Source organism: Stigmatopora nigra, chromosome 1 (genome assembly GCF_051989575.1).
Source record: "Stigmatopora nigra isolate UIUO_SnigA chromosome 1, RoL_Snig_1.1, whole genome shotgun sequence".
Taxonomy (NCBI): domain Eukaryota; kingdom Metazoa; phylum Chordata; class Actinopteri; order Syngnathiformes; family Syngnathidae; genus Stigmatopora; species Stigmatopora nigra.
Genome location: NC_135508.1, coordinates 5,873,095 through 5,896,901, shown reverse-complemented (window position 1 = coordinate 5,896,901; position 23,807 = coordinate 5,873,095). Strand labels below are relative to the sequence as shown.

General features: G+C 36.7%; 4 protein-coding genes across 4 annotated transcripts; 1 reads left to right on the top strand and 3 right to left on the bottom strand.

Moving 5' to 3' along the window:
* Positions 1-59: 59 nt before the first annotated feature.
* ppp1r3da (protein phosphatase 1, regulatory subunit 3Da) lies at positions 60-1,810 on the bottom strand. Its single transcript, XM_077731379.1, has 2 exons — positions 1,619-1,810; positions 60-1,343 (listed from the first exon to the last, which is right to left on the bottom strand). The coding sequence occupies exons 1-2, from the start codon at positions 1,619-1,621 to the stop codon at positions 393-395; spliced, it is 954 nt and encodes a 317-aa protein (XP_077587505.1). The 5' UTR covers positions 1,622-1,810; the 3' UTR covers positions 60-392.
* Positions 1,811-2,018: 208 nt separating this feature from the next.
* On the top strand, positions 2,019-5,898 carry fam217ba (family with sequence similarity 217 member Ba). The gene is made up of 4 exons (XM_077729336.1): positions 2,019-2,518; positions 2,596-2,695; positions 3,546-3,610; positions 3,690-5,898. The coding sequence occupies exons 1-4, from the start codon at positions 2,412-2,414 to the stop codon at positions 5,077-5,079; spliced, it is 1,662 nt and encodes a 553-aa protein (XP_077585462.1). The 5' UTR covers positions 2,019-2,411; the 3' UTR covers positions 5,080-5,898.
* A 1,157-nt stretch (positions 5,899-7,055) lies between these two features.
* Positions 7,056-11,337, bottom strand: LOC144203900 (putative tubulin polyglutamylase TTLL9). Its single transcript, XM_077727497.1, has 13 exons — positions 11,299-11,337; positions 11,187-11,243; positions 10,938-10,996; positions 10,341-10,433; positions 10,161-10,272; positions 9,405-9,590; positions 9,229-9,297; positions 9,069-9,162; positions 8,956-8,996; positions 8,106-8,193; positions 7,838-7,896; positions 7,529-7,725; positions 7,056-7,274 (listed from the first exon to the last, which is right to left on the bottom strand). The coding sequence occupies exons 1-13, from the start codon at positions 11,335-11,337 to the stop codon at positions 7,145-7,147; spliced, it is 1,224 nt and encodes a 407-aa protein (XP_077583623.1). The 3' UTR covers positions 7,056-7,144.
* A 568-nt stretch (positions 11,338-11,905) lies between these two features.
* Positions 11,906-18,401, bottom strand: LOC144197584 (putative tubulin polyglutamylase TTLL9). The gene is made up of 13 exons (XM_077718049.1): positions 18,397-18,401; positions 18,027-18,119; positions 17,840-17,942; positions 17,570-17,755; positions 17,372-17,440; positions 17,190-17,283; positions 17,074-17,114; positions 15,864-15,951; positions 15,070-15,128; positions 14,798-14,994; positions 13,842-13,955; positions 12,850-12,974; positions 11,906-12,754 (listed from the first exon to the last, which is right to left on the bottom strand). Coding segments are annotated over exons 1-13 (1,242 nt in total). The 5' UTR covers positions 18,399-18,401; the 3' UTR covers positions 11,906-12,683.
* Positions 18,402-23,807: the final 5,406 nt, after the last annotated feature.

Below are 23,807 nucleotides of genomic sequence, written 5' to 3'. Positions count from 1 at the left end.
CTTAATATCTTTATAACACAAAACGTGCTCATTTGTAAAACACATGACAGACGTTGTTTATTTTCATTTATTTATTAAAAATGCTCATTAAACTGCTCTAAGAATTGAAAGACATGCAGCCTTTTCTTTTTTAAGTGACTTACCAAACTGCTTTTCATAAAAACAGCACATATATTCTATGATATATATTTTTTTAAATCTTATTGCTTGCAGCATACCAGTATAAAAAAACAACATCTAAAAAAGGTATAACTGCGTTACTGATAGATTTAATTATTTAACCGATGGTCAGTTCATTGCTAGAGTGGGTTTAGTGTAGGAGCTATTTTTTAAAAAAGGTGCTTTTCCATCATCAAGTGTGCTTTTCATTTTTTTCTCCTTCAATAAGCATACTAAAAAAAGTGAACCATGCTATCCTCACATTCTTTCGGCACAGTGTGTGTGTAGCTATGACAAATTAACTTGTAATTTTGGCCATCATTGTTGTCCCAGTATTCAGCTCCACAAACTGTGTACTTAATAGCAAATTCCAACATTGCCCCTGGCTTCAGGAATGGTGGGACAGGCAAATGGAAACGGAACGTATCACATGTTAGTTGACTATCTCCTTCACAATTCTTAGTGCTGGTAGAGACCCACGAAGCCTTTGTTTCTGCACAGCTCTTCCACTCTGTAAACGAATAGCGAGCTGTAACATCTTTCTCAAAATCCAGGTTGAGTACTTGGGCAATTCCAATGACACAAAATTCAAAAACCAAGACTCTCTCTAGACACACTTTGTGTTTGTAAAGACGATGTAAAAATCCTGGTTGCTGACTGGTCTGTTGGTCAAAAAGAGGTTTTAGGTAGGGTAAAGATATCTCCATATGGTTTCCACTTGCCAACTCTGCTCCCATCAGTAATTTAAAGCTGACATGATGTGGTATAGATGGTTCATCTCCAGATTTAAAAAACTTTATATTCTCCAGATCTAAGCCAAGGGAGTCAATAAATCGTACGCCAATAGTTCTGCATTTTCTCTTCTTTTCTGTGGTAGGAGGTAGGGACAGTGAACGTTGTCGGATGATGGATTTTGGAATGGCTTCACACAAAGTAGTAGTATGCCAGTTCCGAACACTCTGGGTTGACGTTCTGGGACGTGGTGGTCTGATGGGTATCGGCTTCTTCTCTACATCACATTTTATGTGCTGTAGCATTTCATTCAGGTTGACCAAACCGGACTTGGAAAATAATGTAGACGCTTTGGTCAAACTTGTGTCCTGTTCAGATGTTGTGGGCCAAATCTTCTCTTGGCCAATATACCAGCCTCTGTTCATGATTTCAGACACTGGTTTCCTGCTTATCTGCAAAAAAAATGTTGGGAAATCTTTTTATATTCTGTTTGTATGGCTTGTCATCTACTGTATGACAAACTGTGTAAATGAATACAGATTCATTTAAAATGTAATTGCTCAAAGTGAGTGGCAATCCGTGCATTTCGCCTTCAGCAAAACTGACCTGGATTTGAACCCAGGACCCGGAGCTGTGAGGCCGACGTGCAAACCACTTGCCGGACCGCCATAATTTCTAAAATACCACAGTAATCTGTTCATAAAATAAGACGTAAAATTAATCTCACCATGTAAAATTCGTAGATCTAATACTTCATGATGTACCCTCCATTAGAACCTTCATTTCTTTGACAACAATGTCACGTCTCGATCAATAATACTTATCTACCGAAGTCCAAGTTCCATTTTTTTCCGATGACGTTCAGTTGTGATGCTCGCAGTGTTTTAGGAAGCGACACTGAACTGATGTTTTCTGGGAAATTGAGTGATTTTAAATGACATATCCCGTGTTTTTAGAAATAATGTACGTTTTGGAAAATATATTCTTCTGGTCCAGGGGTACTCTATCCCTTCTAATCAACTGTGGAGCCTATTGAAGTCCCATCTATGCATTATTTATAATAAACTATACACCTGAATATTGAAACTTCAACTCCCAGAATGCACTTGTTTAACTACGTCACGGCTAGTAGCAAGCCAGTAACTGGTAGGTAAACAAACCTGTCATTGCTGAGAAAGACGAGCCAAAAAAAATTATCTTTACGACCGTGTTATTCACTTGAAAATGGCGAGAGCGGAGACGTACAAATCTTTAGCACGTTGGATTTGTTACCGATTCAATGGAATTGAAGCTGGTGTGTTGCCGCAGAGCAAAGACTAAATGGGAAAGATGATAGCAACGCGTTCAACAAAGGCAGCTGTCCACGCTGACGCATAATGCACTGCAGTCATTTTCCACAAATGGGTGTTAACAGCCTTTTTTCTACAAGGGAGCATCTATTCCAAGATCCAAATTGTTTTCTTTCTTAGTGTGTTAAGTCAATTGATAGATACAAATGTCCACTCCCGTTGATAAACAACATGGGGCCGATCATACAGGAACGCACAGAATCCACGACACTGAAACATCTCGTTTCCAAAGAAAAGATTGGCGTAAAAAACTCTGAAAATAGTGGACCAAGGACAAGGTACGGTATTCAATCCATGGTGTTTATAACTGGATTTGCGCAGGCTGAGGTGAGGCTGACCTATTTTCTTTGCACAGTTCAAAGAAAGGTAAGCAGATGAAGAAAACTGTGAGTCAAGTGAAAAGTGGCCATCCAGGACCAGGACAGGACCAGAACACCTTGGCAAATACGCATCGGGTGAATAAGCAAATTATACTTAATACAAAAACAATTCAAATGGTGTTTTCTTGTAATGCATACGTTTGAGGCCATTTACTTGTATAGTTCAAAATGATAAGAAAGCAGTCATGGTAACATTTATATGAGATCATCATTAGATCACCCTTTTTCTCCATCCTAGTTTAAACTGTTCATTTTCAATCCCGGGGACAAATAAAAGAGGAATTTGCTTTGACAAAAATAATTAAGAAAAATGGCTATTAAGATGTTAAGCGCAACTGTCTACCCCAGGAATTGGCAAACTACGGCCCGCGGGCCACATGCGGCCCATTTAGGCTTTTTAATCCGGCCCGCCAACATTGTCCAGATAATGTTTTTTTTCCCCAAGATGGCGCCGTCAGGTGGAAGCCAGTGGCAGTAGCTCTCTCCACTGTTATTTGTTTTTCGGGTTTTACAGCACCGCTATGTTTTTTTAAATGACATTTTAATACTTCTTAATACATTCCTTTTTACTTTATACTTTTTACTTAAATGATGAGTGATGAGTATGTTAATACTTTAGTCCTTTTTTTCTGTTTATGTTTGATATGTACTATTAACGGATGCACTTTTTTTATATGTATCCTATCTTGTGCTGACCCAGCCCATCTGTCAAATTTTTTAAGTCAATGTGGCCCCTGGGCCAAAAAGTTTGCCCACCCCTGGTCTACCCAAACTTTGCTTTGTGGCAAATTGTTTTCTTTTTTGTCTGCTAGTCACATGATTGACTATTAATGATAGTAGACTTTGATTGATTTAAAAAAAACAAACAAACTGCAAAACAAAGGTGCCTTTTTTATCACTATAAATAAAGACGTTTGTTCTACAGAGTTCACAACCGAAGAATTCCAAGTTTAAATCTGGCACGTCCCGAAATACAAGCAAACTCCCCAGGTATGTTTTGAGAGAAAACTCTATGTTTGGGGTACAGTCAATCCTGAGGCTTATCTGTATTTATGCAACTTTCTCATAGCCCAGCAGAAGAGCGTGACACTAGGCCTCAACTTGGCCAGCATTCAAGTGCACAAAGAAATGAGGAAAGAAAAAATCATCAACGGACATCACAATGCAGCAATGAGTCCCAACAGAATAACGGGGCGACGGGCAAAAATCGCCGAGCTCTTTCTCTCCCCCTCTCACCAATATCGGGTCTCCGCCAAACATCGGGGCACGCGCTATCGCATTCCCCAGCGCCCATAGCCGAGGTCCTACAAGACCCTTACAAAGTTGACGACAGTGACAGTGCCAGTGACCTGTCTGACTCAGAGAGGCTACCTGTCCTGCCATCACCTTGTACTCCTTGTACGCCACCTCATTTAAATCTTAGAGCTGAAGTCATTAACTCTAGTGACTTCCCACTAGACATCCCAGGACCTCGTGGAAATGGTGATAATGAAGATGAGTGTAAGACACCTACCCACAGTTATCCAGACTTCCTTCCTCCACCTTTTAACACATGGAGCCTTCGACAACTTGCAGTGTTTCTTCAAACAGAAGGTCGTGGGGCTCCTAGGCCTAAACCAGTAGGACCTTTAGAGAAATTCCTAGAGAGATTACTACAGTTAGAATGGCTCCAAATACAAACTGTTCAAAGTGAGAGCATCCGACAAGCTGGGAAAACTACAAGGCCTCAAGCCACATCTGGTCTCTCACCCAGACCTCACACAGCTCCATCATCACGACTTAACTCCCCTAAAGGGGCACGGCCCAACCAACGAGCTTTTCCATGCGTTATCAATCCTCCGTCACCAGCCTCCACTACCACTTATTCCCGACTGCCAATCTGCCCTCATTGTCATATTCGCTATCCTTTGTGCAATGGCAGTTGTTCTGCGTACGCCTATCAACGCCACTCGCGTCTCAGCCCACTGCTAGAGCGTAGAACTCGACCTGGGGCACCTGTGAAAAGAAGTTGCAGCGAAACACCAGAAGCAAATAAAGAAAGTAGAAACCAAGGAGCCCAAGGAGGAGTAGGTGGGGCCCAGATCCCAGGCAGCCCATCAACAGAAAAGAGCCATCTTAGGCACATGCAAGCAATAGGCAATGCAAGAAAGCATCCACAGGAATTGGCAACAAACACAAATAGTAGAAGTCAAGTCAGGAAACCACGAATCAGAACCAACTCTGAGACAGATTATAAGAAAGACTCCATTGTAGTAAAATCAGCAGGTGTTGAGAAACATGTTTTAGGAGCGAGTAAGAAAGGGCCGATTACATCGAAGAAAATAGAAGATTGGCAAAGAACAACTGCAGGTCAAGCAACTAAGACAGCAATTAAAAGACCAGTTAAAGACCAACAGTCTCTCTCGAAGACACCTTATAGAAGTGAAAAGACAAAAAATGTCCAGCCTGCTGCAAAGTAATGCACATACATCAGCTCGTAGTGCTTTATGACATGATGTTAGCGCTTCAAAACTATGCTCGCTTTCAGTGTAAAACTCGTGCTTACATTGTCTACTTACTTTTAAAAAGGTACTATAAAACAATTATCAGAATTTCAAAGCACAACATTATATTTAACAGCTAAATTAAGATTATATTCTAGCACTATGTGCATTGGAGGGGTTATATGTAATGTCTCCTCAGAAAACTCCGCTTTACGGAAATTGCACGAAACATGCTGCATTGTTATTTCTTGTGATAAGACTAAAGTGATAATCGCAAACAGTGGCCAGCTTTTAATGTAAATTGTCCATTGCGAACGAAGGCTGCTATCTACCAGTTTGCGATATACCGTACATAATATTTGTCACCGAGTAATAGTCATAAATACTAATTGTTTTTGACACCAATAATGTAATTTATGTGCTTTTATTTATTGCTTCTCTTTTGTGGTTCATTTGTTGACATTTTTCTGTGTTTCCATTTGTAAACCCTTTCTGTGGGGTAAGCAAAATGGCTGTGTTGCAAGTATTTAAATACTTGTTTCACATGTGCAATTAGTGACTTTTTTTTCCAAAAGGGCTTCTGTTTTTGAGTGCGAATGGTCTTTCAAAAACTATTTTGCATAGAGACGAGGTCTGATGAAATCAGTGATAGCGTTTGCTATGAATGTAAATGCATATTTTTCCAAATTTGATACAACAGTTATATTTATGCAACATGCTAAAAGTGTATTCGTCATTGCCATTATGTTTTCATACAGTGTGCCATACAGTTAAAATGATTTACTATTAAAACAAAAAAAAACTGTCTGCTGTTTTCTCACTAATTAAATGCAGCAAGTAGTAATGATTATAAGTAACATTTTAAGACTACATTGATGGGAACTTAAAAAATGGGCAAATGGGTAGGCCACAAATATAACCTGAATTATAATGTTTTACAGTGTTCCCTCGCTACTTCGCGGCTCAGCCATCGCGGACTCAGAGCTTCGCAGATTTTTTTGGGAAAAAAAAATAATAATACAAATATTACATTGAAACAACATATTTTACAGTTTTTTGTTATATATATGAATTCCACTCTCTCTACCCGTATTCTATATGGTGTACTGTATACAGGGGGGTAAAAAAAAAAACATTTTTAAAAAAAAATATATATATTTTTTTTGAATTAAATTCAAATTAAGCATTTTTGAAGGGGAATCCCTACTTCGCGGGAATTCACTCATCGCGGGTGGTCCCGGTCCCCATTAACCACGATAACTGAGGGAACACTGTATATACTAAATATATATAGCAACACATTTGATATATACATTTCATATCAGACTGTTAGGCATTACAGCAAAGTAATTGAATTAAATTGAATATAATGTAGATATTGAATCAATGATGAGCTTTCAATTTAGGCATTGAAGAACCCTGGGCCTCTTCAGTTGAAAAACAAACTGCATTGTTTGTGCGAACTCAAGAAAAATGAATGATGATTTTTAATGCATTGTTAAATGAAGTCATCTAAATTATTTCCCTACATGCCAAATGATGAATGACACATGGTATTATATAGGCTCCAAACCTGTCTTAGCTTGGCACAACAACATAGCCAGAAGTTATCAAGCATTGTCCACATGCAGACATGGATGACACCATGAAAAGTCCAAAGGTATTCAGTAAAAGTAGCTCAAACTTTCTGGATATTTTGCTTTTCCCCATCATTTCCACATCCTGCAGAAAACATGCCATATTTTAAAAAAAATGCATAAATCAACACCAAAAATATAAATACCTAAGTATGTGTTGGCCTTTAAACATGAAGACCCAAATATTGTGGGGTCGACGTTCTCTCTAAACACAGGCCCATTATTCCACATGAGTTGATATCCACCCACTCTTGTTTCCTTTCCAGTCAACCTGAAAGGGTGCAGAATGGTTTATAATGGCAGTGTGGCCACAGATATTCTTTTCTGTCATAGCTTTCTAACAAGCCTCCAAAAATATGATTATTATTATTTTTATATATGTATAAAAGAAGGATTTTTTAACGTCACATAAATGTATACCTTCCTTCCATGTCAACGACATTCACAGTGTCTTCCAGCAATCTGTATTTCATCTCATAATCATCTTGACTGCTTGGTGTAAGTGAGGGGGAGGCATTTACTTCAATCAACCACCTGCGAAAAGTAAATGAATGACATTAATGACCTCACAATAAGTGATTTAGATCAGCAATGGACTATCAGTAGTGGACAATGGCAAATATTTCTATATAATCTCTTAGTAGGAATGCAATTCAAAGGCTGATAAATGAGTCATCCAATGGGATCAATAGAAATGTTTGTCATTTGAAGTTATACATTGTAGAGAAGCAGTATTATTTCTTCAAATATCCTTACTGAAATCATGTTTTTTGTAATTAAACTCACACGGTTTGAGATTCTCATCCAGCATGATGTCATAGCCATAGAGTTCAAAGCAATGTTTGTCATTTATAATTATCTTCTGCACGCTCTGAAGACTGCAGATGAAGATTTCATCCATCTTTCTGAATGCAGCTTCAACTGCTTGTCCGCCATGTTTTGCAGTCAGGTATCTCCGGAGCTTTTCTAGCTTCCATTTACAGCCCTATGTACAGGTGGGTAGATGCTTTCAATTCAACAAACTTGCTCACCCACACACTGATATTTTAGTATGATTATCAATGCTTCCACTAGTCAACATGTTTTAAATTGCTCACCTTTTCAGGGTCATAGTCAGGCGCTGTTTTTTGAACAGCGACATTAGTGAGATGGACATCTGTAAGGGTAGACTAAGGAAAAGGCTGGTCTTTTATTATGTTTATTGAAACCTAAGACAATACTTAAATATTGAGAATAAAACCTAAGAACCAAAAGCATGGAGATTGTGCAAAATGTTCCTTTTTCCAGATTGGCGAATTCTTTTCTTGCACTATTGGATGCATTTTTAAAAAATGATAATAAAAAAACCCCAATAGCAAAGGATACATTTGTCATCAATACAATTTAGAGAGAAGCGTGAGCTTGAGAGGCGAGCAAAGCCATCCCGATAGAGCCATGCCTTCAAGGGAAAAAACTAAAGGACAAGATTGTAAATTATAGTTATAGTTGTCTAACAAAGCCCAAATTGTTTTATACATTAAACAAATTTAGATTTTTGGATGAAAAAGACATAAGCACACGATAAAAGATGAAGACTGGGCACAAAAAAAAAGGAATTTCCTGAATATTTTCTCCAGAGTTTATCAAAACTAATAAGAGATATCTTTATTATCCCTCCATTGTCTATACTTCCAATCTCCGTTTTACTTCAGGCAGGAGCAATGTTCCCTCTAATTTTCTATTGCTCTGGGCATAAATACAACCTGCCTGAGCACACTGAGTACCAGTGTGAGCAACATCATCATTGCTCGCTATGGGCACACCAGTATCACACCTGCCATAAGCAGGTGCATGTCAATGTTACCTCTAATTTTCATGTAAAACATGCTGTAAAACATGAAAAACATAAGAGTGGACATTTACTGTCACTGGCTACCGCGTAAACGGCACCATCATGGGGAGAGGAGTAAAAAAAAAAAGTTTGGATTTTATTTACTGCGCGCCATATGATTGCTGCTGCGCAGAGAAGACGAGAGTAGTGCGCAATTGTGCATTCGCGCATCATAGAGGGAACATTGGGCAGGAGGCAGGTTACACCAAAAAAAGGTTATCAACCAATCACAAATATAGGTGTATTGTTTTCATCCTAAAGACAGTCATTCAACAAATATAAATTACTTTAAGTCAACATTTGCTTAGTCATGTTGTTTGCTATTTAATGCACATATTTACATACCGATGTGACCATCACATAGACCCGCAGATCAAACTTCCTTCCTGGATAGAAGTGAGTTAATAGTTATATTATATTGCTTCGATTCAGGCATTTGTGAGTACTAAATTAATTACCACCAAGTAGATAGGGGTTCTCAATGTAACGCTGTACCACATAGCTTTCAGGTAGAGTTGCTTCTTTTTGTTCCTCTGAGCGGTTGCCATCGTGCTGGAATTGCAAAATTTGCTGGAATGTATAGTGCTGTGTGGTTTATTGGTCCTTAAAAAGACTCACCTTCCTCCAATCCACAATATCTTTGAGTTTTTTAAAAAGGAAGATGCCAGCTCCTTGAGATTTGGCTGCCTGTGAAATCAGGAATGTTATTAAATAGTATAGATTAGATTGTTTAATTCTCTTTTATGCTTAACAAAAAAGGTCATTTATGGTGTCACTAAAGAATTCAAACTCACCGGCTTCATGATCCAGGTGCTGCCAGGATGTTTTTTGAACTCTTCGACGAAAAGATGATACTCATTTGGCAGCACAAAAGTGCAGGGATAGAAATCGCATTTGTAGGCTTCCAGGCAGCTGGCCCCACGTTCGAGATTTTTCTTATATCTTTTGAGGTTTTTCAACATGAAGTCTTTGCGAGTCAACTAAAACATTAAAGTGAGAACGGGGTATTATGATGAAGTTGTGAATTAATAAACCAAATACGGTATTTTCACGACTATAAGGCGCACCGCATTATAAGGCGCACCCTCAATGAATGACATGTTTTCCATATATAAGACGCACTGTATTATAAGGCGCGCTGTCTATTTTGGAGAAAATTTAAGACTTTTAAGTACGCCTTGTAGTCGTGAAAATACAGTTTTGCTATTGACTTCCAGGTATGAAGCACTCACTACACAGTCACCTCTAGAGCCAGCCATTGTTGATGTTTTGGATTTTTTTGTATAAAATCTTGCAGTGGGGGAGGAGCTATATGATGGAAGATTTTGTGAACTAAGATGGCTTCTGCATATATAACAGTATTGTTTCAGTTCAGGCGTTTGTGTTTTTTTAATATCCGACAGTGGTGGTTTTTTGTTTTTGGTTTTCTGTTTTTTCCATATATAAGGCGCATTGGATTATAAGGCGCACTGTCTATTTTGGAGAAAATTTAAGACTTTTAAGTGCGCCTTATAGTCGTGAAAATACGGTACTAGAATATGTACGCTCACCTCATAATTGTTGCGAAAGTGGTTAATTTTGACATTTTCCTCCAAGTATAAGTGATCAAAGTTTTCTCTCAGCCAGCCCACATCGCACCAATGAAAATCCCATTGGCCATCACTGTAGGAGAAAGAACACTATCATAACAATTTAATATAGGGTTATAATTCTATTAAAACCTTACTAACTCTTTGACTTCGATCCAGCCTGCTCTTTGTTTCAAGACATCCTGAATTATGCCAACTGGACCACACTTGTAACGCACAGCACATCTTCCTTCTCTTCAGAAAATGAGATGAGAGATAATATTAATATCTATAATAATAGTAATAATAACTTATGATTAAAAGTTTTTGAAATATCTCATAGATCAGGGGTAGGGAACATATGGCTCAGGAGCCATATGTGGCTCTTTTGATGGATGCATATGGCTCTCCACTAACCTGTGAGCTAAAAATATGGAATGTCAATGAGAGTTGATTCCCAAACACACCATTAGGAGTTTTTCTACTTTAAAATGCACACATTTTAATGTATGCATACTTAATTCTGTGTATGGCTCTTAAGGAATAATATTTGAAAGTATGAATTGTTGATGGCTTTCTCTGTCAAAAAGATAAACAATATTGTTATCTAGGATCTATTTCATAGATTCTAGATAACAATATTATTTCTTGACACTTTGTAGTGCCCCCTAACGGTGAAAGAGCCCTATGCAGTTGCTTAATTTGCAGAAGTTTTGGCTTCTGCTTGGGAGGGGAAAAATGAATAGAGGCACAACTTACCGCTTTTCAGTAAGTTTGGTACAGTCCTTGGAGGCTTTGTACACAGCTTTCAGGGGAAGCTAAGCATGTTGGAACAAGAAAACATTATCATTGAAATTCATATGTAAGCTCCATTATGGACTGTTTTTTTAGGCAAACAACTTTTTATGTAGTAACAGTAACCAGAAGCCACGCTTTTAAAAAGTAAAATGTTTATAAATTATTTGTTTTCGGTCCTTTGTCTCTATTTGTTTTGAATTTTCTACTAACCTGTAACTTTCTTAAAGCAAGCTTTACAAACGTCAACGTATTTTCTCGTCCGTCCAACTTAGTTACATTTTGAAGCATTGCACGACATGACAAAATTTACTTAACTGTTTACCTTATTCTTTGACATTGACATTGATGCGATGGTTTTCATATTTTCGCAACAAAAGACGAATGGAGGAAGATTAGGTCATTCGCGTTGCTGCAGCTGTTGGCATGGTAACGACACAACTCAGCAGAACTTGACTACGACGACGCCCTTTTCTCTAAACAATTCCACTGTTGCTGAACATAACGAAAATATGTAAAAAAAAAAAAAATTATATATATATATATATATATATATATATATATATATATATATATATATATATATATATATATATATATATATATATATATATATATATATATATATATATATATATATATATATATATATATATATATATATATATATATATATTATATATTTTTTTTTTATTTCAGGGTCAACTGAGGTGAAAGTACCTATGCGTCTTTCCATCAACACCTGTCATGTGTATATTGCCTGCTTAACACACCAAAATTTCTTCCTCCTAAATTGCCCCTAGTCATTTTCAATTTCTTTTTGTGTAGTGGAGGCTGCCTAAAATCTTGTCACACCACCCACAGACTGACAAGTTCTGAACCCAGTCACTTCTACCAGGAAAAATAAAGATGACCGAAATCTAGTACAAAGCTCCATATGGAAAATGTGGTTTATTTTAAGATCATGCATGAAAGAAAAGAAAAAAGTGTGATTATCTAAAATAATATAACATGACAGATTGCCTGTCCATGCATAGGTTAGTAACATAACATCCCAAATACTAAATCTCTCTTTGAATACCTGGAATTTGGCACAAATCCAACAAAAAGATGTACAAAAAAAATGGCGTGCAATTCCATGAGTGGTATCTTGGGAATACAAAATCAACATTAAAACATAGGAAACATGAAAGAAGGACAAACAGGGTTTGGCAACTTGTAGCTCCGGAGCCTCATTTCATTTTTTGATCCCTTTGATTTTTTTTAAATTGAGTATTTGATTTAAAAAGCTTTGAGGCACTGACGAGATTTAAGGAAGGAATTTAGCTTTGGTCATAATAATAAGTCAATTGTTCTGTTAAATAAAGGGAAGTGGATGCATTACTTGGGGCGACAATGAGATCGAGTGGTTAGCATGTCAGTTTTACAGTTCTGAGATCAAATGGTTGGTTGTCTGGTACCTGGGGATTTTATCCTAGTGTTGTTTCTTCCATGGAAACTAGGTTTAAATGAGTCTTTGACGGTTCAAAAGTTTTCAAACCCTGATCTGGACGTAACTTTATGATCGAATAGTTATTCAATGTTGACAGAATGAATCTCAAGGTTAAGGTTTTGCTAGATTGGAGCGTTGATGCCAACTCTGAAGACTAATGTAACAAGTGCAGTCAAGAAGGAAGGTATCTAGTGGCAGAAGATCAAACATCCACATCTTTATGTCTTTTTCTGGGTAGGAAATGTTTTCAGAAGGGAATTTAACTGTCGTTCCCTGTCATTTGCACAACCTTGGAAAAAGTAAAGAATGTTATACTCAATGAAACAAAATGTACATATTTTAACCTGTACGTGTTTGATGACTCCAAATAAGATTCTTCCTTACCCAAATATGTGTTGGCTTTTAAACATGAGCAGCCAAATATTTCTGGATCAACGTCTTCACTATAGACAGGCCCATCATTCCACACGAGATCATACCCACCAACTCTCTTCTCCTTCCCAGTCAACCTGAGAAGAAACAGCAGTTTGTGCTCGTTTTTTTTCTATAAAATGACAATAATATAACCTAATATACTTCACATTGATATACAAAAAAATATTTAACTAAGTCTCCATCTCTCTGTTTGACCTATGGCTGACTGGCGACCAGTCTAGGGCAAGGGTGTCAAACATGCGGTTTGCGGGCTGACTTAACATCAACTTGATTTCACATGGGCCGGATTATTTTAGATATAAAATTTCGATTTTTTTAAATAAATGGATTAAAAGAACTGGATCAAAATCCCTGAATAATCAGTTTATTTATAGATCTAAAACAATGTTTATTTGAGCTTTTTTTCTTAGTAAAGGAAAAATCCCTTTTAATCGATTTCAAAAGGAAACCAAATTTTTCTTTATTCTATATTAAAGTAGAAAACAGAAAATATTTGTAAATATTTTTTAGATTTTGCAAGATGAGTTTTGACCTAAAAACACAGAAAAAATGGATGAAAAATTGCAATTATTGATTTAAAAGGGGGAATATCAGGAAATATAATATACATCTATACTATTCATTTTAATTTGATCCTAAAACAGAAAGTCGGCACTCATGATTTACTTTCTCGGGCCCCACAAAATGATGCGGTGGGCCAGATTTGGCCCCCGGGCCACCACTTTGACACATGTTGCAGTTACAGTGCAGTACTTCCCTCCGAAGTCAGTTCACGAGGATGCGCGGTACAATAGATCAATAAATAAATGAATATTTTATGGACACATTTATCGCTACTAAAAATATTCAATATACTTTTATTATTTATTTAGCGACCTTTAATGTGATGACTGACCACCAATTTCAGTTTATTTCTACTCAGTTAATATAAAACAACTTACCTTCCTTCCATATCCACAATATTCACCGTATCTTCCAATAAGCTGTACTTCATATCATAATCCTCTTGGCTACTGGGTGCAAGTGATGGAGAGGCATTTACTTCAATTAACCACCTACAAATAAACACAAGGGGGCATCATCGGCTATGGGTCATCTTTTCAATGAGTGCCCTTGGTTATAAGGGTCAAGAATTTACCAGACATTTATTAAATATATTACCCTCTGGCCATGAAAAAATGTTTTACTACTGTTTTTATAAGCAGGATTTTTACTTGTATGCTTCATTTCTACATGAACATCGTTGCCTAATCTCTGTGTACGTGACTGTGCACGCATAGTATATCTTCATGTACATTAAAAATGCATGCCTCAGTGCAGCTGCACTATGAATACAAAACACAAGTACTTGCACGCATATACACACTCACTCACACTTTTATTTTAAAGTGGAAACATTAAGGGGCCACAGTTAAGGGATTTCACTTGCAGTACCTCATCCTGATTGACTCTTATGGTGTTTTAGTAATAATTTGTAGTTTCTCATTTGATTGTGATTCTGTGAGGGTGACAAGACCCCCCACCCCTCCTTTTTTACTTCAGGGGAAATTGGAAAATACTCAAATAACATCTCAAGATCAGCCAGAGAGATAAAGAGTGGGTGCTAATGAGTTAAGCAAATGGAAAATGACACAGAACATGCTGAGACATTTAAGAAAGCATATCTAAAACATTTGTCCCCAGCCAATGAAATTAAAGGAAACTATAGCAAATACAAAGGGAATGTAGTATGTGAACATCTGACTTCAGAGAAATGAAAAATTGTCTTAAAATTCTAATCAATCAAAAAATGTATACATAAGGAACACATTTGTAATGAGATCTAACTTCAGTCAATGGGGGAAAAGGGTGCATTTTTATACAACACGAAAACATTTGTTTTGAACTGTACTCACACGGTTTGAGGTTCTCATCCAACATAATATCATAGCCATAGAGCTCAAAGCAGTGCTTGTCATTTATAATGATCTTCTGCACACTTTGCAGGCTGCTGATAAAGATGTTATCCATATCTTTGAAAAGAGTTTCAACCACCTGTCTTCCATGTTTAGCAGTCAGGTACCTACGGAGTTTCTGTATCTTCCATTTACATCCCTAGGCACATAATTGAAAGAAAACAAAGTAAAGTTAGAGGTGGTTACAAGTAAAGTGATTGTAAAAGATACTCACTTTTTCAGGATCATAGTCAGGTGCTGTTTTTTGAACAGCTACATTAGTGAGATGCACATCTGTATAAGTGGCGTTAAGAAAAATGGTGCTTGGATGTTTGGTCGCCTGGTCATTTGGTCGCCTGGTCTTGTGGTCACCGGTCTTTTGGTCGCCAGACTTTTGTTCGCCAGACTTTTGGTCGCCGGTCTTTTGGTCACCGGTCTTTTGGTCGCCAGACTTTTGTTCGCCGGTCTTTTGGTCGCCGGTCTTTTGGTCGCCGGTCTTTTGGTCGCCGGTCTTTTGGTCGCCGGTCTTTTGGTCGCCGGTCTTTTGGTCGCCGGTCTTTTGGTCGCCGGTCTTTTGGTCGCCGGTCTTTTGGTCGCCGGTCTTTTGGCCGCCGGTCTTTTGGTCGCCGGTCTTTTGGTCGCCGGTCTTTTGGTCGCCGGTCTTTTGGTCTCCGGTCTTTTGGTCGCCGGTCTTTTGGCCGCCGGTCTTTTGGCCGCCGGTCTTTTGGTCGCCGGTCAAATGGTGACAGAGTTTACTGTTGAAGCCAGCTCTCAAAATTATATTCATGAGAGAGGTTAATATCTAAGAGAGTTTAATATCTAAGTACTGTTTAATATCTAAGTGAATTTGACCGGCAAGCAAACGGGACCAAAAGACCGGCGACCAAACGTCCGGTCACAAGGAAAATATGGTGGAATTTCATGGATTCCCAATATGTACTGGTAAAGGAATTGACTAAATTGAAACAAGAACCCAAGTACAAAAGGCATAGAAATATCATTTAACATTTAACATGCTCAAAAGGATACACTTGTCATCAATACTGTTAAGAGAGAAGCGTGTGCTGGAAAGGCGGGCAAACCCCTCTCGATACAGCCATGCCTTCAAGGGAAAATACTGTAGAACGATATCATATTAAACTTTAGACACAGTATTCATTTTATGAGTGCATCAAATTAAAATGACTGGTATTATACTTAAAAGTGGATCTCAATTTGATGAGTGGGTATCTTTTGGCTAGAAATGATCTAATCGAGTGGTTCAAAAAACAATAATAATATCATTGGATCCAATTCAATTCAAATGCATCTTGAGGCTGTTTCTGGTTCCTTATTGGCAGTTGTACGACATGATTACTTCCTATTGTATTGATGTTTAATCAGCTAAGGCACACAAACATCCTTTGAATCAACCCCAGTTTAAATGAATACATCACAAAGACAAGATATATCAGCATCAAACTGAGGACGTTGAGGATTGTTAATTGAACACCGGTTTGGAAAAACAGGCCACAATTGGGAACAGGTGGGAGAACTGACATCTTCCCTTCATCTAAAAAGGAAAGCTGGGGTGAAGGTAACATATTTGCACAGTTTAGTATTACTGTTCCCTAAAGTACACATTCACGGAATTTCCTCATCTTCATCTATGGTCCATAAAATCATCAAACGGTTCAGACACTGTTGTTTTTTTGTCCCTAAAACAGCACTCCACTACATAAAGGAATATTAATGAAAAGGAAATCAAAGAATGGGCTCAGGAATTCTGCCAGAAACAAGAAAAGCTTATGAGTTTAAACATTAGATCTTGTATTTGTGCAACTCCACAGGTTTATAGGAATTGTTAAAAAATACATACCATATTTTCGCGACTACAAGGCGCACCACATTATAAGGCACCCTGTCTATTCTGGAGAAAATTTAAGAATTTTGAGTGCACCTTATAGTCGTGAAAATACAGTAAATTCTATCATTGGATTTTTCAATCGGCTATTTCCATGCACGTTGTGTTCCTGCAAGAACTATTTAAAATATTTTTTCCCCAAAACTGCATGAAATCTGATCAATTTTCAAAATGTAAAAAAAATATAAAATGACAATGTTTTGCTATTTTCTCAATTGCAACCAAAAGATACCCATTTTTGAAATTACTACCATTGTAAGAAAAATTGTAGGATGTATATTACATAACATTTTAATTTTACATATAAATAATGCCTTTTTAAATGTAATTACGTACTGATGTGACCATCACGTAGACTCGAAGATCAAACTTCCTCCCTGTGGCAGAGTAGTGAATCAGTATGTATATATATTTGTATATTTCTAATTGTTAAGAGTCAGTGAATTACCTACCACTAAGTAAGTATGGATTCTCAATATAGCGCTGTGCCACATAGCTTTCCACCTGAGTTGCATCTTTCTGCTCCTCTGAGCGGGTTCCATCATGCTAAAAAAAACATGTAATCAGTGAGATTAGATTGCTTTGAATTGTACTACATCGAGCTATGCATTTGTTATCATTCCAAATCACATACCTTCCTCCAATCCATAATGTCTTTCAATTTTTTAAAAAGGAAGATTCCTGCTCCTTGAGATTTTGCTGCCTGTAAAAATATTGCACTCAACATCAACTGTTGATTTTTTCAAATTATATTGTATGCCAAATGTAGCATAGTCATCAGTTATTCTTGCTGAAGTCATATTCTTTTGTACCCTGATCAATTTGAGCTAACCGGCTTCATGATCCAAGTGCTGCCTGGGTTTCTTTTAAATTCCTCCACAAAGAGATGATACTCATTAGGCAAAGCGAAGGTACAAGGGAAGAAATCACATTTGGCGCTTTCCACACAGTTGGCTTCCCTTTCAAGATTCTTTTTGAATCTTTTTAGATTTTTCAGCATGAAGTCCTTGCGTGTTAACTGAATAAAAAAGTAAGGCACTTACCTTAGTTTTATAATTGATGCAAACGGAATGAAATGCTAAACCCAACGATGGCGGCTCACCTCGTAATGGTTACGAAAATGGTTGACTCTTACATGTTCCTCCATGTATAAATTCTCCTTGAGCCAACCCACACCACACCAGTGGAAGTCCCATTCACCATCACTTTTAAGGAGAGAAAAAAGGAAGTTTAAAAGAAAATATGTAAACACAAATTGAAATCACATGATGACAATGGAACCTACTTACTCTTTTACTTCAAGCCAGCCCAGTCTTTGCCTTAATACATCCTGTATAGGGCCAGGCTGACTACATTTATAGCGCACCACATATTTTGCATCCCTGAAATGACAATTTTACAAGGTTGACATATTATATGATTAATTTACCATAGTAGTATTATGTTGAAATAACTGCTCTGAATGTCAAGGTATTGCATGTCAAGGTACATTGAATCATTATTAAGAAATGTAATTGCAATAAGGTCTGGAGACATTGATATATTGAAAATAAAAATCAGAAACAACAATAACAACAAGGCGTCTTCAAAAAAAATGCATTAATCATAAAAGAAATTATTCAAAATGTGTCTGTGTTAGGTCATGTGACAATCATTTACATTACGGATTTTGGGAGTTTCCTCGTTTCTCAACTCGAGGAAATGCGGTCGCAATGAAAGAATATAATTGTCCTGAAGCGAAACAATCTAACGCTTAAATCATCAAATTATAAAATTGGCCTCACTATTAGACGACCATGTTTGCGACGAACGCATCTTTATGACGTCATTGAGCGACCGGACCTTAAAGGCTGAAATCCTGGAGTTATCGACACGTCAGACTCGTCAAAAATTGCTCAAGGTACGACAAACGTGTCCCGTGACACGAACATGGCATCACATCATTATCCTAATGCAAACGAAATTTCTTAATAATGCCTATATATTAATCTCCAACTGGGTTACCTACTGTTTGAACTTTAGTTCTGGCCATTTTATGTGTTTACACAGGTTTTCCATGGATACTACATACACATTCCAAAGAGCTGTACTCACTGAAGCTTCCCAAATTGTCCAGATGTCTCATTGAAAACAAATGGAACCAAGCAAGTGAATGACAATGTCCAGTAATCTCATTATTTTCTAAAATGATAGTAAATAACGATTTCATATCATTTAAATTTAAGATTTCAGAGTCCGCGACAAAGTAAAAAAGTCTACCTGTTCACAGTGTATACAATACAAAAAAGCATGTTTATTTAATATTGCAGGTGATATTTAATGCTACTGAATAAACACTCGTGTGCCTTGAACATTTTACAATGCAAAAAAGTGTCACCTAAAAATGGTTTATATAATATTATCAATATTATGTATTTTTTTGATGAGCCAGGCCTATGCTTTAAATCACGTGTGTCAAAGTGGCGGCCCGAGGGCCAACTCTGCCCCGTCGCATCATTTTGTGTGGCCCGGGAAAGTAAATCATGAGTGCTGACTTTCTGTTTTAGGATTCAAATTAAAATGAAGGGTATTGATGTATATTAGATTTCCTGATTTCCCCCTTTTTAATCAATAATTGAATTTTTTAATCAATTTTTTCTGTGTTTTTAGTTCAAAAATCATTTTGTCAAATCTAAAAATATATTTAAAAAAAGCTAAAATAAACATTATTTTAGGTCTATAAAAACTCAATATTCAGGGCTTTTAATCCAGTTCTTTTAATCCATTTATAAAAAAAGAATCTAAATATTATATCTAAAATAATCTGGCCCACGTGAAATCAAGTTGACGTTAAAGCGGCCCGCGAACCAACCCGAGTCTGACTCCCTTGCTTTAGATCCAACATGACCTCACAGATCATGCGGCATTACCTCACAAATCTTGCGGATGCTTGTTCTTGTGTACAAAAATAAAATTCTTTTCAAGTTACAGCTGCAAAGGAGGGACATAGGGCGTATCACATTTTATTCCTTTTCTCTTTCCGCCTGTAATTTTTTTTTAATAATTCTGAAGACATAAACCATGCATGTTCAGACATTTAAATCCAAAAGCCTTGCCAAGTTGATAATTCTTTCTGTGGATAAATGCATAAAAAAGTGTTACCTTATGCATGTTCTCATCGTTTTAACACACTCCCTGGCCCAGAAGGGTTTTTTGAGTATAATAAATAGTTTTCCAGATCAATATTATTGATAATATTATTCTAAATTCAGTAAATGAAGATTTTTATGTTGAAAAGTTTTGAGTGTTGAGCTTTTTCGTAAGTGTTGAAAATCATGACATTATCATGTGCTAGTTAATGCACTTATGATGTATGTTTTTTTTGGTTTGGAATTATTTATTCTACTACATATATAGTTAGTTCTAAAATTAAATTATTCTAATATTGTCTAAGTCGAAATAAAACCACCATATGGTGGCACCAAATCCCAACTTCATGCTGTGCAATTGAATGTCCAAGTTCAAAATGCAGGACAGACCATTGTTTTGGGTCATTTAATTTACTTTGTTTAAACTCTAATCTGATTAAATATGATTGATACATATGCTTCAAATTAAAGTAATGATATTCACGTGTAGACAAAATGCCAAATTGATTTTGCATGTTATTTGATTTACTTTGTGTAAACAACACTGAATGGTTATGATTGATTATACTATGCTAGAAATTACTAGTAATGATTGTCACCTGTACAGAAAATGACAAACTGACTTCGCAGGCAAATTAACCACTACACCAGGGGTAAGTAACCTATGGCTCGGGAGCCATATGTGGCTCTTTTGATGGATGTATATGGCTCGGGAGCCATATGTGGCTCTTTTGATGGATGTATATGGCTCGGGAGCCATATGTGGCTCTTTTGATGGATGTATATGGCTCGGGAGCCATATGTGGCTCTTTTGATGCATGTATATGGCTCGGGAGCCATATGTGGCTCTTTTGATGGGTGTATATGGCTCTCTGCCTTTTTAAATCTTATTTTTTTCTTCATTAGGCTCTTCTGCATGCATTCTGTCATTGATACTTCTTGATTAGCAACAGTGAAATAATATTCTCAAAAGAATTCAGACTTTTTTGTCTTTCAAAGTGGTAAAATGAATAATAAATGCTCACATTTTCATGTATTTTTACTTTTAAATTCTAAGTATGGCTCTCAATGTTTGAAAATATGAATTGTTTATGGCTCTTTTCGTCAAAAAGGTTCCCGACCCCCTGCACTACACCGTCAGTCACTCTCAGCCTAACGATGAACTATAATTTAACACACTAGTTTTAGCTCCATTTTTACAGTCACTGAACCTCAGGTCATGGAATTTCTACAGTCTGTCTACTTTGCAATGACGGAGTAATGGCTTGCTTGGTTAGTGCATGCATTGCATTCCCCCGATGATTAGCTGGTACATGTTGCTTTAATTTGACTGTGTGACCTTGGTGGGTTGGGATGATTTGCTTTCTCTATCTGTCTTCTATATAGTAACATAACATCTCACTGTTTGTTCAGAACATATTGCTTTATTGTTTGAAACCTCTCATTGTCAACAATGTAAGTAGAGGTTACGCCTGTAGTCAGATTCCTTTGGAAAAACTAAATAAATGGGCAGATTTCTGTCCATTAATGCCGCGCCTTTCTTGTTTTAGCCACCCACCATGAGTTAAACAATCAAACTCACTTTAGACGGTGCCTTAAATATACACAACTGACCAAACGTTTAGCTTGGTTTAGTCTTTTAAATCAGATTACCGTATTTTCACGACTATAAGGCTCACCGCATCATAAGGCGCACCCTCAATGAATGACATTTTTCCATATATAAGGCGCACTGTATTATAAGGCGCACTGTCTATTTTGGCAAAAATGTAAGACTTTTAAGTGCGCCTTATAGTCGTGAAAATACGGTAATTGCTATTGACTTCCAGGTATGAAGCACTCACTACACAGTCACCTCTAGAGCCAGCCATTGTTGATGTTTTGGATTTTTTTGTATAAAATCTTGCAGTTAGGGAGGAGCTATATGATGGAAGATTTTGTAAACTAAGATGGCATCTGCATATTTAACAGTGTGGCTTCAGTTCAGGCGTTTGTGTTTTTTTAATATCCGACAGTGGTGGTTTTTTATTTTTGGTTTTCAGTTTTTTCCATATATAAGGTGCACTAGATTATAAGGCGCACTGTCTATTTTGGAGAAAATTTAAGACTTTTAAGTGCGCCTTATAGTCGTGAAAATACGGTACTTGACTACTTTCCAATGTGGACATCATAGCAGTTGAGAACACAGGCATAGGCAAGTGGGCCTATCAGGATTGTTCAAGTAGACCTGCCCTCTAGTCTGTTTAAAATGATGGAATCTAAAATTCATGACATTTGAATTCATTTTTGGGGATTCTGGAAAAAAAGAAGAAAACAAGTAGGAAATGCACTAGCCATTATTTTGTTAACCTCATTCTGTTTTTCTTAATCATACTTTGGATCGATGGTAAGTCATTTGGCAGCTGTTATCACAAAATAACATTGATAAACTTATCTCATTTATTGTGTAATTCATCTTTCTGGTGTATTAAGTAAGCTTAACTAATCTTATTGCATGAATCAAAGAAATCATTTAGATCATTATAGTTCTAATATGTCATTTATCTTTTAGATTTATCCACAAATAAATTGTGTTCTATAACTACAGTAGCACAACTGTCAAAGATTAGGTGTTATGGATTAGGTAGCAGATGATGAAATACACTTTTTCAATGTTTTTGTTTATTGAATTGATTTTCTTTCTCTAAATTATGCTTTATTTATTTAATGATACCTAAGGTCAGTTTAGTTTGGCAATCACTTTTGTAGAAGTCACTCATAGAACTTGGATAATATTAGGCTGCATTTTCTCACTCACCACATTTCTCTTGATCCAGCATAATTCATCAGTTGGTATTTTGCCAATATGTCACCAGTCAGTATACATATAACTCCGAAGTAAAAATTCCTGCTCACTGAACAGTGGTTTTTATTATTTCTTTTCCGCAAAGGGAATACATTATTCAAATTTGACGTATACTTTAGTTGCTTTTCGGATGAGTGCAGACCACCGGTTGATTGACTGATTGACAATTTGATTGATTTGCTACCTGTGTGGATTCAATCCAAATTCCACTTGACCAAACACAAGACCCTTTATTAGAGTTGTAACAACACGGTCACCAAGTGGTCCATTAAGGCCACATCCGACAAAAAAATTGTAAATATGATTGTAAAAGGTTTGCTGATATTGACTCCTCAATCACCACCCCAAATCTTGAGAATATTCTCATATTCATACTAAATATTTAGACAACCTAGACTCCCAGACATAAAGTATCTAACATATATAGACAAGGCCTGCCAAACTAATAATTATATGTCAACAACTTTGAAACTCATTGTGCGGTCTCTCATGTCAAGTTAGAGACTTTTTTTGTATATATTGAAATGTTTTTCTGTACATTACACCCATTGGGAGTTATGTATTGCCAACACCACCACACCATTAAAAACCCTTGTATATAAGGCTGTATTTTCATTCTTGCAATATGAGGAAAAGAATCCACCCCCATAAATCCCCCCCACACCCCTTTTTTCTACTTATACTTTAAGACAGGGGTGTCAGACTCGTTAATTTCGATTTCATGTGGGCCAGACTATTTTAGACATAAAAATTAGATTTTTAAAAAAATAAATGGATTAAAAGAACTGGATTAAAAGCCCAGAATATTCACTTTTTTATAGATTTGAAACTGTTTATTTTAGCTTTTTTTTTTAAAATATATTTTTAGATTTTACACAATGATTTTTGAACAAAAAACACGGAAAAATTGATTAAAAAAATTACAATTATTGTTTTAAAAGGGGGAGAATCAGGAAATGTAATATACATCTATACTCTTCATTTTAATTTGATTTTAAAACAGAAAGTCAGCACTCATGATTTACTTTCCCGGGCCACACAAAATGATGCGGCGGGCGAGATTTGGCCCCCGGGCCGCCACTTTGACACCTGTGCTT

Coding starts and splice junctions, on each gene's coding strand:
- fam217ba (XM_077729336.1), top strand. CDS start 2,412: ATGGGGCCGATCATACAGGAACGCACAGAATCCACGACACTGAAACAT. Junction 2,519..2,595: donor AATAGTGGACCAAGGACAAG/GTACGGTATTCA, acceptor TTCTTTGCACAG/TTCAAAGAAAGGTAAGCAGA. Junction 3,611..3,689: donor AATACAAGCAAACTCCCCAG/GTATGTTTTGAG, acceptor ACTTTCTCATAG/CCCAGCAGAAGAGCGTGACA.
- LOC144203900 (XM_077727497.1), bottom strand. CDS start 11,337: ATGAAAACCATCGCATCAATGTCAATGTCAAAGAATAAG. Junction 9,298..9,404: donor GCACCTGGATCATGAAGCCG/GTGAGTTTGAAT, acceptor CTGATTTCACAG/GCAGCCAAATCTCAAGGAGC. Junction 7,275..7,528: donor CTGGATGAGAATCTCAAACC/GTGTGAGTTTAA, acceptor TACTTTTCGCAG/GTGGTTGATTGAAGTAAATG.
- LOC144197584 (XM_077718049.1), bottom strand. Junction 17,756..17,839: donor ATTTTCGTAACCATTACGAG/GTGAGCCGCCAT, acceptor TTTTTTATTCAG/TTAACACGCAAGGACTTCAT. Junction 17,115..17,189: donor GAATCCATACTTACTTAGTG/GTAGGTAATTCA, acceptor ACTCTGCCACAG/GGAGGAAGTTTGATCTTCGA.